Genomic DNA, 17,925 nt, shown 5'->3' on the forward strand with positions numbered 1-17,925 from the left:
GTTCTTGTGAACTCTATTTTACTGCAAACAGCAGAAATTTTGTACATTTTGCTAATAAATCTATTTTGCAATTGTATGTGTTCACTATGTAAAGAGAAAAATCCCTTCTGCCAGTCTTCCACCTCGCTCACAACCAGGGCTGTGGAGTCGGTAAGCCAAACCTGCGACTCCGACTCCTCAATTTCCCTTCCACCGACTCCGACTCCAACATATATTGCTTATATTTAAGTGAAAAATTTATTGTAGTACAATGTGAACATCAGACATTTAATCATTTTTATGATACAATAATCAAGACATTTAGATAGAACATAATATATATTTATTGAAATACAACTTTAGAACACAGAAAACTGTAATAAATTGTAAATATGTAATACACTATAATATCGATAATATCGATTACATATATATATATATATATATATATATATATATATATATATATATATATATATATATATATATATATATATAAAACACTCTGTAATAAACTATGTAAGTGGCAAAAAACAGTTTACTCTGTCGCCTAATTGGGGGACACAGAACCTTGGGTGTTATGCTGCTGTCCACTAGGAGGCGACACTATGCATAATCTGAAAAAGATTAACTTTGGCTCCTCCTCTGCAGTATACACCCCTGGACGGCGTCAGCCTTCTCCAGTTTTTGCTTAGTGTCGCAAGGAGGCACACCTTTTTTCTTCCGTTTTTTTTTTTTTCCTTTTTTTTTTCACGGAAATACAGATGAAGAAAAGTGGGTCTCCAGCGAGACTCCCGGCATGGCTCCCTCCTCGGTCCCCTGTTAGGGGTACCCGGTTGAGGTCGAGGTGGTTTTTTTCCCCATGTCGCTCCCTCCCCAGTCCCTCGGGTCCTGGTTCGAGGTCGAGACCCCCCTCCTTCTCCAACCCCTTTAAGGGGTCTGGGTTGAGGTTGAGGCGAGGATGAAGACCCCCTGACGGTGACAGACGCACCCTCCCTAATCCCCCGCAGGGGGTATTAGGTTGAGACGCCTCAGGTAGGGTCGGAGATCAGGCAGCATTCCGCAGCTTCCAGGGACCCCAGGCCGGCTGAGGGATCCTGTGGGGGCCGGGGGAGGGTGCGGACTGGATGGCACAGCAGAAACAGGGCTTTTGCTGCGTCCCTGTCTCTGCAGCAGCAGCGGCTCCATAGCCCTTCAGGGGCCCCCATACAAAAACCGCTACCCCCACCGCTATCCAGTCGACCGTTCTGGGGGGGTCTGGTACAAATCCGCCCCCCCCCCCCGGACTACCGCGCCGCTCTGGAGCCCTCCTGGGCATCAGGCGGCTTCAAATTTAGACCGCGGCTTCGGCCTAGCTGAACCCGCCGCCTTTTCCCCGCCCCCCGGCCCGCCCCCCGGATGACCAAAATGACACACTGGAGTGTCATAGAAGGGGCGGATTGAGGCAGAAAGGGGGCGTTTTTACACAGCCCAGCGCCCTTTCAGCTCTCCGCCCCCTCTTCCCTCTCCTCAGAGCCCCGGTGGCCATTTTTTCTGGATGAGATCCAGGAGAGAAGCATCACAGCGGTCTCCGGGGGGCACAGAACTTGGATCTGTCGGCGCTGGACCTAGGGGCACACCGGTGGGGTAAGCTCACAGCTGGGTTCTCATTACTCAGCTGTGAATCTATACTTCCTATAAGGCTTTCTGTGGGTTCCCTCTGCGTAGCCACCCCTGTACGATCCCTTATAGCCAGCCTCTGTGCACTATGCCGGGCTCAAGGAAGAGAACCAGGCAGGAATGCTTCTATGCATTCTGCACAGCCTGCAAAGCCACGCTCCCTAGTGGCAGCACGTATCCGCACTGCCGGGACTGCATCCAGAACTCTGGGTCAGAACCCCAGGGAGTCCCTACTGACGCTTCAGTGTCACAGGCCACGCCGGAATGGGCAACTCAGATGTCTCAGTCTATGTCACAGTCCATAGACAACCTAACTGCTACATTGCTGCAAGCTCTGCAGAGTCGGGCCCCGGCTATGGACGGTACACAGCAAACGGACAGCTTGTCTCAGGAACATGCTGCTTCCGACTCTCACAGACGTAAGCGGACTCACAGGTCTCGATCACCTGAGTCGCACTATAGCACAAGGTCGTCCCCCTCTAGGGAGAGACAGCGTCATTCCAGGTCTCCTGGGCAGTCCCCTGCCACAGACAGACAGTGCAATTTACCACAGGGATCCCCCACCACAGAAGACCCCCGCCCCAGGTCGCCCTCCAGGGATCACCTTAGTGAGGCACAGGATTCGGAGGGCATCTGTGACTCCGACTCAGATAATGAAACGGTCAGGTCCGTGGTACCTTCTCCCCCTAGCAATACAGCGCTAGTTGAGGACATAATTTCTTCTATTCATCGGGTGCTAAAAATTCCAGAGTCGCCCCCGGAAGTCCCAAAACATAGGATTTGCTTCGAAAGTGTTCAAAAACCACCTAAGGTCTTCCCTAATCACGATGAGTTTGAGAAAATACTTACCAAACAGTTTGCGCAGCCTGACAAAAAATTCGCTAATCGCAAATATCTGGAAGCGAAGTACCCCTTCCCACAGGAAGACACCAAACAATGGGCAGATCCACCTGAAGTGGACCCTCCGGTTTCTAGGCTAGCAGCGCAGACTTTACTCTCTCTGCCGGATAGCTCAACCCTCAGGGACGCAGCAGACCGGCAAGTAGAACGCATGGCTCGTTCTATTTTCGAAGCGGCAGGCGCCTCTCTGGGCTCTGCGTTTGCTTCAGTTTGGGCAGCCAAGGCCATCCTAGCTTGGGCCAAAAGACTACAGGAGGGTCTTCAGGCTTCAAATCCTGAACTCTCGGACCAAGCGGTCCAGATGGCAGTGGTAGCAGACTACATGATTCATGCAGCCCTGGATTCCGCCAGAGGTGTAGCGGGAATAGCATCAAACGCCATCACGATCCGACGCATCCTCTGGCTGCGAGAATGGAAAGCGGATGCGGCCTCAAAGAAGTCCCTCACGCGACTTCCGTATTCTACTGGTAGACTTTTCGGCGAAAAGTTGGACACCATGATAGCCAATGTCACCGGGGGTAAGAGTACCTCTCTCCCTCAACTAAAACCGAAACGCACGTTTAAACGAAGAAACCAGACGCGATTCCGATCCTTTCGGAATTCCTCGGGCTGGTCCGTTTCGCGCCCAGTGCAAAACCGCAACCGTTCTCCACGCAGAGACAACCCACGGACGCAGCAGCGACCGGACAGGGCTTGACAGTCGAAAGCAGGCCAAGTGAAACCCAAGGGAGGAAAACCTCAGAACTTCACTTCATCATGACTCGAGACCTCCGGAAGACACCCCACCAGTAGGCGGCCGACTTTTACTCTTTCAGCAAGTCTGGCTGCCTATTACAGAAGACAGGTGGGTCAGGGAAATAGTGTCTTCCGGATACAAGATAGAGTTCACTTCCGTTCCACCGAACCGGTTCTTCCTTTCTGTTCCTCCAACACCACCAGAAAAGGCTCGTGTCTTCCACCAAGCGGTTTCCTCTCTCCTTCAATCAGGAGTTGTGGTGCCGGTTCCCGCGAACGAGAGATTCAGAGGATTCTACTCAAATTTGTTCGTAGTCCCCAAGAAAGGAGGCGGCGTCCGACCCATACTGGACCTAAAACAGCTCAACAATTACGTACGGGTCCGTCATTTCCGCATGAAGTCCCTCCGGTCCATCATTGCATCCATGGAGCAGGGAGAATTCCTCGCCTCCATAGACATACAGGATGCGTATCTCCACATACCAATTGCTCCCGCCCACCAAAGGTTTCTCAGGTTCGCGGTCAACCAAAACCACTACCAGTTTGTCGCCCTTTCGTTCGGACTCGCCACGGCTCCAAGAACGTTCACCAAAGTCATGGCGGCCACCATGGACGTCCTGCACTCAAGAGGCATTCTACTCGTCCCGTACCTGGACGACCTCCTCGTCAAGTCTCCCACTTTCAAAGACTGCGAGGTCAGTGTCTCAATCACAATAGACACACTGAGTCGCCTGGGATGGCTAGTCAACCTACAGAAATCGTCGACCATCCCAACTCGGACTCTAACATTCCTGGGAATGGTATTCGACACCACCAGGGGCCTGGTGCTCCTTCCCAAGGACAAGACACTGGCCATCCGTCTGGGAGTTCGCACACTCCTTCGCAGTCCTCCTCGATCTCTCCGGTTTGCCATGAGAATCCTCGGCAGGATGGCAGCAGCAATAGAGGCAGTGCCATTTGCCCAGTTTCACCTCAGGGTCCTTCAACTAGCCATACTCAGATCTTGGGACAGGAACCCCTTCTCCCTCGACAGGGAGTTCAGGTTGACGTCATCAACCAAGAGGTCCCTGCATTGGTGGCTCAAACCAACCTCGCTTACACGAGGGAAGCCATTCCTCTCAGGACAATGGAAGATCCTGACTACCGATGCAAGCCTGACAGGCTGGGGGGCGGTGCACCTACATCACAGGGCACAGGGCAAGTGGTCACCGAGGGAAGTGACATTGCCCATCAATGTTCTGGAAATCAGGGCCATTCTCTTGGCACTGAGAGCCTTTCATCACTTGCTTGCAGCCTCGCACATAAGGATACAGTCGGACAATGCCACGGCTGTGGCATACGTGAATCACCAAGGCGGGACCCGCAGCGCCCAGGCGATGAGAGAAGTGGCTCATATCCTCCGCTGGGCGGAAGACACAAGGTCGGTACTTTCTGCGGTACACATTCCGGGTGTAGAAAACTGGGAAGCCGACTTCCTCAGCAGGCAAGGAATGGACTCGGGGGAGTGGTCTCTCCATCCTGAGATTTTTTACCAGATCTCTCAACGATGGGGAACCCCGGATGTGGACCTAATGGCATCCCATCTCAATACCAAGGTTCCCAATTTCATGGCCAGGACACACGACCCGCGGTCGCTCGGAGCGGATGCCCTGGTCCAGGACTGGTCCCAGTTCCGATTCCTGTACATTTTTCCACCCCTCCCCCTAATCGCCAGGGTCGTGAGGAAGGTCAAGCAAGAGGGAGTTCCGACCATCCTCATCGCGCCAGACTGGCCCAGACGTACTTGGTACGCCGACATCGTCCAACTTACGGCAGACGCCCCCTGGCGTCTACCCGACCGCCACGACCTTCTGTCTCAAGGTCCGTTCTTCCACCAGAATTCAGGGGCCCTCAATTTGACGGCATGGCCCTTGAAACCTGGATTCTAACCCAGGCAGGTTTTTCACCGGCAGTCATTGCAACTATGATCAGGGCAAGGAAGCCTGCCTCCGCCAAGCTCTATTATCGTACCTGGAGAGCCTTCTTTTCTTGGTGCGAATCTCATGGACAAGTCCCACTCCCTTATTCCCTCCCGAAGGTACTAGGTTTTCTTCAATCGGGCCTAGATGCCAAGCTATCCTTAAGTTCGCTTAAGAGTCAGGTGTCGGCGCTTTCAGTCCTTTTTCAAAAGCGCATTGCTATTAAACCCCAAGTAAGGACTTTCATCCAGGGAGTTTCCCGATTGGTTCCTCCCTACAAATGTCCGATGGATACGTGGGACCTCAATCTGGTCCTGACAGCATTGCAAGCTCCACCCTTCGAACCTCTTAGAGGAGTTCCACTCTCCATTCTGTCTCAGAAAGTGGTTTTTCTAGTGGCTATCACCTCGTTACGCAGAGTGTCGGAATTGTCAGCACTTTCCTGCAGACGACCTTTCCTAGCCTTTCACCAGGACAAGGTGGTTCTCCGCACGGTACCATCCTTCCTTCCGAAGGTTGTGTCCAACTTTCACCTTAACGAAGAGATTTCACTGCCTTCCCTTTGCCCGGTTCCGGTCCATAGAGTGGAGAAGGGTCTGCATACGCTTGACCTAGTCAGGGCATTGCGGATTTACGTGTCCAGGACTGCACCTTTCCGGAAATCCGATTCCCTCTTCATTCTTCCGGAAGGTAGTCGCAAGGGGTTGCCGGCTTCCAAGGCTACCCTTGCCAGGTGGATCAAGTCCACCATACATGAGGCCTACCGACTTAACAGTTCCCCTCTTCCGGCCGGTATCACGGCGCACTCTACACGGGCAGTAGGGGCCTCCTGGGCCATTCGGCATCAGGCTTCGGCACAACAAGTGTGCAAGGCGGCCACTTGGACTAGCCTACACACGTTTACGAAACACTACAGTGTTCATACCCAGTCCTCAGCGGATGCGAGCCTGGGTAGACTGGTTCTGCAGGCGGCAGTACCCCAAGTCTAGGGGACTGTCAGCACAATATTCGTCCACTGCTTCCCACCCAGGGACTGCTTTGGGACGTCCCAAGGTTCTGTGTCCCCCAATTAGGCGACAGAGTAAAGGATATTTTTGTGTACTCACCGTAAAATCTCTTTCTCTTAGCCTTTAATTGGGGGACACAGCTCCCACCCTGTTGCCCTTAAGGGCCGTTGTTTCCTGTTGAGTTCTCATATTGTTCTTGAGCTCGTACATAGTAGCCTTCTTACAGGCATGGTTATGTTATTTGGTTACGTTCCTCCTTATGCTTTGGCACAAAACTGGAGAAGGCTGACGCCGTCCAGGGGTGTATACTGCAGAGGAGGAGCCAAAGTTAATCTTTTTCAGATTATGCATAGTGTCGCCTCCTAGTGGACAGCAGCATAACACCCAAGGTTCTGTGTCCCCCAATTAAAGGCTAAGAGAAAGAGATTTTACGGTGAGTACACAAAAATCTCCTTTTAAACAAAAACATACTAAATAACATTTATGTAGTCTATGAATTTGTCCTAAGAAATAGAATTGCCTCCATCAGATCCTCCTTCATAGATGACCTCAAATCTGACCTAATAATTTTAAGGCCAGAGAACAACCTCTCTACACTAACTTGGGTTGGAGGCAAAGCCGTAACCACATGGGCAACATCTCTAACAATTTCCGGGTATAAAGGAATTGCCTCATGCACAGTCAGTTTTGATGAACGATTGAATTTTTCTTTGAGAGCGAGTGAAACATTTAGCTGAAATATGGTCAATCTGCTTGCTATAGGAGACGGAGTGAAATCTTTTTCCTTGCAGCAACGCTTTGCCTGCTCCATATCATCCAAATACTTGTCAAAGTCAAACTCCTCATCTGAATGAAGATATGGCAGCAGTAGCACTGTCAGGACCCAAGTCCTCTTGTGCCTGTCAGTCCTCCTGTAGGCCACTCATCCTAACTGCTACCTCAGTCAGAGCTTTTTTCCTTTAGTAAGCTGTTGATCATCAAGCAATATACGATGACTTGGGTCCACATAAACAGCTGCCAGAAAAATTGAATTTTCTAATAGCTGTGTCTCTCTCTGTTTCATTGAAGCAGAAATGCCATCTGCGATTAAATCTCCTCTTTGGGACAGGCAAAATAGCAAGTTCTTCCACTCCCTTATGAAAATGCCAGGAGTGAAATCCTCAGCTTGTAATTTTTTAGTCACGGTAAATGGGTGATTAAGCAATCCCTTCAATTCAGCCACCTGTGTCCATTGACCTTCATTTAGGGTTACCTGAGGGTTCGCCATATCTATAAGAAACTGGTTTAGCCAGGATCAAAACTAGGGGGAGGGGGGGGGGGGGGCGCAGAACCTCATACTGTACCACAGAATCTCGTACTGCACACCTCAGCTGCTGCAGAACCTTATACTGCACACCCCTACAATTGAAAATAAAGCCTGCCCCTTAAGATGGGGTGACTGCAGTCTATTTTACTCTGTCGCCTCATTGGGGGACACAGAACCATGGGTGTTATGCTGCTGTCCACTAGGAGGCGACACTATGCATAATCTGAAAAAGATTAACTTTGGCTCCTCTTCTGCAGTATACACCCCTGGACGGCGTCAGCCTTCTCCAGTTTTTGCTTAGTGTCGCAAGGAGGCACACCTTTTTTTTCCGTTCTTTTTTTTTTTTTTCGTCAGGAACAGATGAAGAAAAGTGGGTCTCCAGCGAGACTCCCGACATGGCTCCTTCCTTGGCCCCCTTTTTAGGGGTGCCCGGTTGAAGTTGAGATGGCTATTCCCCATGTCGCTCCTTCCCCAGTCCTGCGGGTACTGTTCCGAAGTTGAGTCCCCCCCCCCCTTCCCCAACCCCTTTGGGGTCTGGGTTGAGGTTGAGGCGAGGATGAAGACCCCCTGACGGTGACAGACGCACCCTTCCTAATCCCCCGCAGGGGGCATTAGGTTGAGACGCCTCAGGTAGGGTTGGAGAATAGGCATCATTCCGCAGCTTCCAGGGACCCCAGACCAGCTGAGGGATCCTGTTGGGGCCGGGGGAGGGTGCGGACTGGCATGGCACAGCAGAGACAGGGCTTTTCTGCGTCCCTGTCTCTGCAGCAGCGGCTCCATAGCGCTCCAGGGGCCCCCCATACAAGAACCGCTTCCCCTGCTACCCCCACCGCTATTCAGTCGACCATTCTGGATAGCGGACTACCGCGCCGCTCTGGAGCCTTCCTGGGCATCAGGCCTCCAATTTAGACCTTTTCCCCGCCTTAGGCCCGCCCCCCTCTGGAGCCCTCCTGGGCATCAGGCCTCTAATTTAGGCCTCCCCCCCCCCCCCCCCAGGCCTGCCCCCCCAGATGACTAAAATGACACGCTGGAGTGTCATAGAAGGGGCGGATTGAGGCAGAAAGGGCGCGTTTTTACACAGCCCAGCGCGCCCTTTTCAGCTCTCCGCCCTCTCCTCAGCGTCCCGGTGGCCATCTTTTTTTTGGATGAGATCCAGGAGAGGAGCATCACAGCGGTCTCCGGGGGGCAAAGAACTGGGATTTGTCGGCGCTGGACCTAGGGGCACACCGGTGGGGTAAGCTCACAGCTGGGTTCTCATTACTCAGCTGTGAATCCATACTTCCTATAAGGCTCCCTGTGGGTTCCCTCTGCGTATCCAGCCTGTACGATCCCTGATAGCCAGCCTCTGTGCACTATGCCGGGCTCAAGGAAGAGAACCAGGCAGGAATGTTTCTATGCATTCTGCACAGCCTGCAAAGCCACGCTCCCTAGTGGCAGCACGTATCCGCACTGCCGGGACTGCATCCAGAACTCTGGGTCAGAATCCCAGGGAGTCCCTACTGACGCTTCAGTGTCAGAGGCCACGCCGGAATGGGCAACTCAGATGTCACAGTCTATGACACAGTCCATAGACAACCTAACTGCCACATTGCTGCAAGCTCTGCAGAGTCGGGCCCCGGCTATGGACGTTACACAGCAAACGGACAGCTTGTCTCAGGAACATGCTGCTTCCGACTCTCACAGACGTAAGCGGACCCACAGGTCTCGATCACCTGAGTCGTCCTATAGCACAAGGTCGTCGTCCCCCCAGGGAGAGACAGCGTCATTCCAGGTCTCCTAGGCAGTCCCCTGTCACACAGTGCAATTTACCACAGAGATCCCCCACCACAGAAGACCCCCGCCCCAGGTCGCCCTCCTAGCGAGGCACAGGATTCGGAGGGCATCTGTGACTCCGACTCAGATAACGAAACGGAGAGGTCTGTGGTACCTTCTCCCCCTAGCAATACAGCGCTAGTTGAGGACATAATCTCTGCCATTCATCGGGTGCTAAAAATTCCAGAGTCGGCCCCGGAAGTCCCAGAACATAGGATTTGCTTCGAAAGTGTTCAGAAACCACCTATCCTGGCTTGGGCCAAAAAACTACAGGAGGGTCTTCAAGCTTCAAATCCCGAGCTCTCAGACCAAGCGGTCCAGATAGCAGTGGTAGCAGACTACATGCTTCATGCAGCCCTGGATTCCGCAAGAGGTGTAGCGGGAATAGCATCAAACGCCATCACGATCCGACGCATCCTCTGGCTGCGAGAATGGAAAGCGGATGCGGCCTCGAAGTCCCTCACGCGACTTCCATATCTTACTGGAAGACTTTTCAGCGAAAAGTTGGACACAATGATAGCCAATGCCACTGGGGGTAAGAGTACCTCTCTCCCTCAACTAAAACCGAAACGCACGTTTAAACGAAGAAACCAGACGCGATTCTGATCCTTTCGGAATTCCTCGGGCTGGTCCGTCTCGCGCCCAGCGCAAAACCGTAACCGCTCTCCACACAGGGACAACCCACGGACGCAGCAGCGACCGGACAGGTCTTGGCAGTCGAAAGCAGGCCAAGCGAAACCCAAGGGAGGAAAACCACAGAACTTCGCTTCATCATGACTCACAAACTCCTCAAGACACCCCACCAGTAGGCGGCCGACTTTTACTCTTCCAGCAAGTCTGGCTGCCTATTACAGAAGACAGGTGGGTCAGGGAAATAGTGTCTTCCAGATACAAGATAGAGTTCACTTCCGCTCCACCGAACCGATTCTTCCTTTCTATTCCTCCAACACCACCAGACAAGGCTCGTGCTTTCCACCAAGCGGTCTCCTCTCTCCTTCAAGCAGGAGTTGTGGTGCCGTTTCCCGCGAACGAGAGATTCCGAGGGTTCTACTCAAATCTGTTCGTAGTCCCCAAGAAAGGAGGCAGCGTCCGACCCATACTGGACCTAAAACAGCTCAACAATTACATACGGGTCCGTCATTTCCGCATGGAGTCCCTCCGGTCCATCATTGCATCCATGGAGCAGGGAGAATACCTTGCCTCCATAGACATACAGGATGCGTATCTGCACATACCAATTGCTCCCGCCCACCAAAGGTTTCTCAGGTTCGCGGTCAACCAAAACCACTACCAGTTTGTCGCCCTTCCGTTCGGACTCGCCACGGCTCCAAGAACGTTCACCAAAGTCATGGCGGCCACCATGGACGTTCTGCACTCAAGAGGCATTCTAGTCATCCCGTACCTTGACGACCTCCTCATCAAGTCTCCCACTTTCAAAGACTGCGAGGTCAGTGTCTCAATCACAATAGACACACTGAGTCGCCTGGGATGGCTAGTCAACCTACAGAAATCGTCGACTATCCCAAGTCAGACTCTAACATTCCTGGGAATGTTATTCGACACCTCCAGGGGCCTGGTGCTCCTTCCCAAGGACAAGACACTGGCCATCCGTCTGGGAGTTCGTACACTCCTTCGCAGTCCTCCTCGATCTCTCCGGTTTGCCATGAGAGTCCTCAGCCGGATGGCAGCAGCAATAGAGGCAGTTCCATTTGCCCAGTTTCACCTCAGGGTCCTTCAACTAGCCATACTCAGATCTTGGGACAGGAATCCCTTCTCCCTCGACAGGGAGTTCAGGTTGATGTCGTCAACCAGGAGGTCCCTGCATTGGTGGCTCAAACCAACCTCGCTTACACGAGGGAAGCCCTTTCTCTCAGGACAATGGAAGATCCTGACTACCGATGCAAGCCTGACAGGCTGGGGGGCGGTGCACCTACATCACAGGGCACAAGGCAAGTGGTCACCGAGGGAAGTGACATTGCCCATCAATATTCTGGAAATCAGGGCCATCCTCTTGGCACTGAGAGCCTTTCATCACTTGATTGCAGCCTCGCACATACGGATACAGTCGGACAATGCCACGGCTGTGGCATACGTGAACCACCAAGGGGGGACCCGCAGCGCCCAGGCGATGAGAGAAGTGGCGCATATCCTCCGCTGGGCGGAAGACACGAGGTCGGTACTTTCTGCGGTCCACATTCCGGGTGTAGAAAACTGGGAAGCCGACTTCCTCAGCAGGCAAGGAATGGACTCGGGGGAGTGGTCTCTCCATCCCTAGATTTTTTACCAGATCTGTCAACGCTGGGGAATCCCGGAGGTGGACCTAATGGCATCCCATCTCAATACCAAGGTCCCCAATTTCATGGCCAGGACACACGACCCGCGGTCGCTCGGAGCGGATGCCCTGGTCCAGGACTGGTCCCAGTTCCGACTCCTGTACATTTTTCCACCCCTCCCCCTAATCTCCAGGGTCGTGAGGAAGATCAAGCAAGAGGGAGTTCCAACCATCCTCATCGTGCCAGACTGGCCCAGACGTACATGGTACGCCGACATCGTTCGACTTACAGCAGACGTCCCCTGGCGTCTACCCGACCGTCACGACCTTCTGTCTCAAGGTCCGTTCTTCCATCAGAATTCAGGGGCTCTCAATTTGACGGCATGGCCCTTGAAACCTGGATTCTAACCCAGGCAGGTATTCCACCGGCAGTCATTGCAACTATGATCAGGGCAAGGAAGCCTGCCTCCGCCAAGATCTATTATCGTACCTGGAGAGCTTTCTTTTCTTGGTGCGAATCTCATGGACAAGTCCCACTCCCTTATTCCCTCCCGAAGGTACTAGGTTTTCTTCAATCGGGCCTAGACGCCAAGCTATCCTTAGGCTCGCTTAAGAGTCAGGTGTCGGCGCTTTCAGTCCTTTTTCAAAAGCGCATTGCTATTAAACCGCAAGTAAGGACTTTCATCCAGGGAGTTTCCTGATTGGTTCCTCCCTACAAACGTCCGCTGGATACGTGGGACCTCAATCTGGTCCTGACAGCATTGCAAGCTCCACCCTTCGAACCTCTTAGAGGAGTTCCACTCTCCATTCTGTTTCAGGAAGTGGTTTTTCTAGTGGCAATCACCTCGTTACGCAGAGTGTCGGAATTGTCAGCACTTTCCTGCAGACGGCCTTTCCTAGCCTTTCACCAGGACAAGGTGGTTCTCCGCACAGTACCATCCTTCCTTCCGAAGGTTGTGTCCAACTTTCACCTCAATGAGGAGATCTCACTGCCATCCTTTTGCCAGGTTCCGGTTCATAGAGTGGAGAAGGCTCTGCATACGCTTGACCTCGTCAGAGCATTGCGGATTTACGTGTCCAGGACTGCACCTTTCCGGAAGTCTGATTCCCTCTTCATTCTTCCAGAAGGTAGTCGCAAGGGACTGCCGGCTTCCAAGGCTACCCTTGCCAGGTGGATCAAGTCCACCATACATGAGGCCTACCGACTTAACAGTTCCCCTCTTCCGGCCGGTATCACAGCACACTCTACACGGGCAGTAGGGGCTTCCTGGGCCATTCGTCATCAGGCTTCGGCACAACAAGTGTGTAAGGCGGCCACTTGGACTAGCCTACACACGTTTACGAAACACTACAGTGTTCATACCCAGTCCTCAGCGGATGCGAACCTGGGTAGACTGGTTCTGCAGGTGGCAGTGCCCCAAATTTAGGGACCTGCTAGCACATTATTCGTCCATTGCTTCCCACCCAGGGACTGCTTTGGGACGTCCCATGGTTCTGTGTCCCCCAATGAGGCGACAGAGTAAAGGAGATTTTTGTGTACTCCCCATAAAATCTCTTTCTCTTAGCCTCTAATTGGGGGACACAGCTCCCACCCTGTTGCCCTTATGGGCCGTTGTTTACGGTTGAGTTCTCATGTTGTTCTTTGAGCTCGTACATAGTAGCCTTCTTACAGGCATGGTTATGTTATTTGGTTACGTTCCTCCTAATGCTTTTGCACAAAACTGGAGAAGGCTGACGCCGTCCAGGGGTGTATACTGCAGAGGAGGAGCCAAAGTTAATCTTTTTCAGATTATGCATAGTGTCGCCTCCTAGTGGACAGCAGCATAACACCCATGGTTCTGTGTCCCCCCAATTAGAGGCTAAGAGAAAGAGATTTTACGGTGAGTACACAAAAATCTCCTTATTCCAACTATCAATTGATGTTGATGTGTTACTGAAGACGAGCAATGCCTGTCTGGGCGTCCTTTTGGGCAGCTATGAGGTGTACCTGACTGGGGCTAAACAAAAAGAGTGTTAGTCTGTGTGCTATCCGGCTTTCATACTTTTTGGTACAGATATGGATAGACAGAGATGGATAAATGGATAGATAGAGCAGATTTCTAATCTGCTTTTGCTATTGAAAACATTATCTATGAGCTCAAAAACCTTTCAGGTGATGCGTTTTTTTAAAAACCTGATCTGCTTTTGCAGCTGAAAAACATATACTCAAACAACGCAACAAAAATGCTGTGTGTGAGTGTAGCCTTAGATCAGGAATAGAACAGCCATTTATAGGACATTTCATAACTTTCCCAAATTCCTATGAAAAAATATTCAGCACATTCTGCATTGAACTACTGTACCCAATTTATTATATATTTTATACCGACTCCGACTCCACCAAAATGAGCTCCGACTCCGACTCCACAGCCCTGCTCACAACTCCTGGTGGAGTGTCGTCAGCACAACTTTCCCCATAACTGCGTCCAGAGAAGTTGTGTGCTGACCTCTCGATACATAATGGACTGATCCTAATCTTCCCTACAGATGAATACTGGCAGAACCACCCAGAGCTGCACGACATCCCCATATACTATGCCTCATCGCTGGCTAAGAAATGTATGGCGGTCTACCAGACCTACGTCAACGCCATGAATGACAAAATCCGCAAGCAAATCAACATCAATAACCCCTTTGTCTTCAAGCACATCAGCAACCTGAAGGTCTGATCTTATATTGTGCGCTATGAGCTTGTAGACATCGTATAAAAATACTTTGTATTTACAAGAGGAACATGTCCGGTTTGATTTCAGAGCATGGATCACTTTGACGACATTGGCCCTAGTGTGGTGATGGCTTCCCCGGGTATGATGCAGAGCGGTCTCTCCAGAGAGCTGTTCGAGAGCTGGTGCACCGATAAGAGGAACGGAGTGATTATCGCCGGATACTGTGTGGAGGGAACACTAGCTAAGGTAAGGGCTGTCTTAGTCAGCAGATCATCTCTAACTTTGCTGAAAAACTGCAGTTATGTGATGGTGAAATCGAAAAGATTTGTCCCTCTCTTCCATATGGACATTGTAGACGTGTATGTTTTCTTCTCAGGATCCTCCATAACCAGAGCAGGAACACCCGACAAAGTACAACCCTCACTCTGGAGAACAGACATTCATTACTTAGTAGATCGTTCTTTAAATGCCATGTACTATTATTTGTGGAAGTCAGCCTTGTCCGACTCTCCACGTTTTAACATGTTTATAGCTTCTGATCGGCAGCAGGTCTGTCTTTAGGAAATGCATTGTCCTGTACTGCAAAAAAAAAGTGGTGGCCGTCTTTGTGATAAGAGCATTTTTTGACGATAATAGGATAAAATCCTGGCTGTGTTTTAAGTTAATATGTAATTAAAGGAATTCTCCCAGTAGCTTGGTTTCATCCTACAGTATATCTTAGTGCAAATATTTTCACATATCTCATTTAATTGGACACGACCGTGATCTGTGGCTCTTCATGGGAGCAGGAGGATCGTCTTTTACCTGTTGGCTTGGATGGGTCTTTTGAATAGCCGGGCTGGTGCGATGTCCTGGCTGTATTGTGGCCCACGTGACATAGTGCCAGGATGACTAATTATAAGTAGAGATGCAGATGCCAACAGGTAAGGGGAGATACTCCAGCATGCAGAGATCACCGTCATGACCCAAGTGGATTCTCTATTTGAACCAGGTCTATACAGTATGTAACGTGCCGGTACACTATATGGATAAAGCTGCTGGACGCACATTTTAATCTTTGAATTCAGGTTTAACCTTCAGTCCCCTTGTCCCTGGTGTATAACATTTGGCCCCCGGTGTATTTGACTTTATTATTTTCAAGAAGCGCTACTTTGTGCACTGGAAAAGGAGCAAAAGACGTTGTATAAATCATTAAAGCTCATGGCTGATTTATACCAGAATTCTAATGACATCCTCTCTTTCCAGCACATCATGTCGGAGCCTGAAGAGATCACCACCATGTCTGGCCAGAAGCTTCCTCTGAAGATGTCTGTGGATTACATTTCTTTCTCTGCGCACACAGATTACCAGCAAACCAGCGAGTTTATCCGTGCTTTAAAGCCCCCTCATGTGGTAAGGCACTCAGATTGAAGCTTCACACACATTTTCTTACACTGAGGTCACTTCCCATTGATCGTCCCATCCCCTGTGTCGTCTGCATGGTGGCTACCGATGGAGGGACGTCTCCTCTTGTGACACACTCTGTGCACAGGTGACTAGCGCAGGTGCAGGGGGGTGAGGCTGAATGACGATTAGGATCACATGCCCACTGATTGCTATCTTATTGACTTTACCACCATACAGACAGTATAGAGGGCTGGGCTATCAAGGTGGTGTGGCTTCAGTAATAAAAAAAAAAATGTACAGAGAACTGCAAGTAATGGTATATTAGTAATGTAATGAATGAAGCATTATTATGTACATCTGTGGTAACATCCAGATACTGGTGCACGGTGAGCAGAATGAGATGGCACGTCTTAAAGCTGCGCTTATTCGGGAATATGAAGACAATGATCAGGTCGATATTGAGGTTCACAATCCCAGGAATACAGAAGCTGTGACCCTAAACTTCAGAGGAGAAAAACTTGCTAAGGTAAGAAGCTTCGATTCAAAGATTCCATGTGATCATGGGGCTTACACCGGTACTGCATTATACCAGTAGCCTTGTGAGCCTCAGTCTATGGGATATGCCTGGCTGTGCGTAAAGGACACTATCTTGAGGTGTTCGATACCCCAACCTCCTGCCTCCCCGGTTACGGGGGGACATGGCGCTCCTGATTAAGTGACTGTTCATGTCTGAGACATCTTTGCCGGCCTTTGGGCCCAGATTCTGCTAAATCAGGCAGCTTCACGTCTGTGCACCATCCAAGCTGTTGGGGACCGTGAGCGGACAATGCACCCCAGTGAGCCCAAGTCAGTCTCTGTGCAGAATTTAAAGGCGCTAGCAGAAGGAGCTTGCAAACATTGCACGTATTTGGCCACCGCTCTTGGACAGCAGCGGTACCATGCTTCCCTGGCTTTGAGTGGTAAAAAAAATTGGGGCCCATGGGAGAAAGGGGAAAAATTGTAATAACATGATTGGTTTTACAACCACTTTGAAAATCATTCTGTACCCATTTTGGATCTGGAGTACCCATCTATGAATTCTCTTTATTCCTCACAGGTGATGGGTTTGCTTGCTGATAAGAAGCCTGAACAAAGTCAGAGAGTCTCAGGGATCCTCGTGAAAAGAAACTTCAACTACCACATCCTTTCTCCAAGTGACCTCTCCAGTAAGCGCTCCGTATATATCACACCTATTATAATTAAGCTGTTTCTTTAGTGCGCAACATTTCTGAGTACTCTGCCTAAAACTGCGGTGTACATGTATCTCTCTGCTTTCCTGCAGGTTACACAGATCTGGCGATGAGCACTGTGACACAGACACAAGCCATTCCTTACACTGGTCCTTTCACCTTGTTATCTTACCACTTACAGCAGCTCACAGGTCTGTGATTCCTCCCTGGGGCGCATGTTGTAATGGGACTGCACAATCCCCTCTGATTCTGTATTCTGTTAGCAGGTTTATTGTACTCTACAATCTCCAGCAAGGAGAAGTTTTATGTAAAGCGCCACGGAATAAATGGCGCTATAATAATAAATCAAAATAATCTCAAGTATATTAAAATAAACCTACAAATGTCCTTTCTTCTCACTGTAATGACCCCAACGGATATATATTTTGTTTTTATGTGTATTTTTTGCTTCTTATTGCAATATGTTTTCTCTATTACTCAGCATTTTATCTTCTAAAGCCTCTTATGTGTCACTCTACATAGCGGATCTCAGAATTGCTTAGAAGGGTTGTCACTTTAACATCATGAGGCGCAGTGTGCGCTGATGCTGCGTCTACATGTTTGCCGGGACGTGTATACAATCTGCTGCTACCACCCAGCTGTCCTATTCTTATAAAGAAGATTTGTGCATGATACCTGCCGATTGTGCACGAGCCCCAGCAAATGTGTGTGGATGCGAAATCATCTGGCTCCGCTTGCCTCCCAACGTAGAAGTGAGCGGTGCCTGACAACCCCCTTTTTTAAGGAATTCTTGCAAATTTATTTCAAAAAGTTATCTTTAGGGTAAAAAAGGGAAAAAAATAAAACAGTGCTCCTCTTTTTACTTTACTGTCAATCCAGTGCAGATGCTTTCATGGACCGCCATTTATTTTGGTTTACAGTAATAACCCCTCAAATGCCAGTCTTTGCCCTTAGTCATAATGTACCGCACTTGCTGG

General features: G+C 50.4%; 1 protein-coding gene across 1 annotated transcript in view; it reads left to right on the plus strand.

Moving 5' to 3' along the window:
• CPSF3 (cleavage and polyadenylation specific factor 3) overlaps nt 1–17,925 on the plus strand; it is a 54,148-nt gene that overhangs the window by 12,842 nt on the left and 23,381 nt on the right. The window contains exons 8-13 of the mRNA XM_073568185.1: nt 14,155–14,330; nt 14,421–14,579; nt 15,579–15,725; nt 16,093–16,245; nt 16,816–16,924; nt 17,041–17,139. Coding sequence (XP_073424286.1) covers nt 14,155–14,330; nt 14,421–14,579; nt 15,579–15,725; nt 16,093–16,245; nt 16,816–16,924; nt 17,041–17,139 — 843 coding nt within the window. The remainder of the gene's footprint in view (nt 1–14,154; nt 14,331–14,420; nt 14,580–15,578; nt 15,726–16,092; nt 16,246–16,815; nt 16,925–17,040; nt 17,140–17,925) is intronic.

The sequence above is a fragment of the Dendrobates tinctorius genome, unplaced genomic scaffold, assembly GCF_039654945.1.
Source record: "Dendrobates tinctorius isolate UK_male_01 unplaced genomic scaffold, ASM3965494v1 ptg000021l, whole genome shotgun sequence".
NCBI classification, from domain to species: domain Eukaryota; kingdom Metazoa; phylum Chordata; class Amphibia; order Anura; family Dendrobatidae; genus Dendrobates; species Dendrobates tinctorius.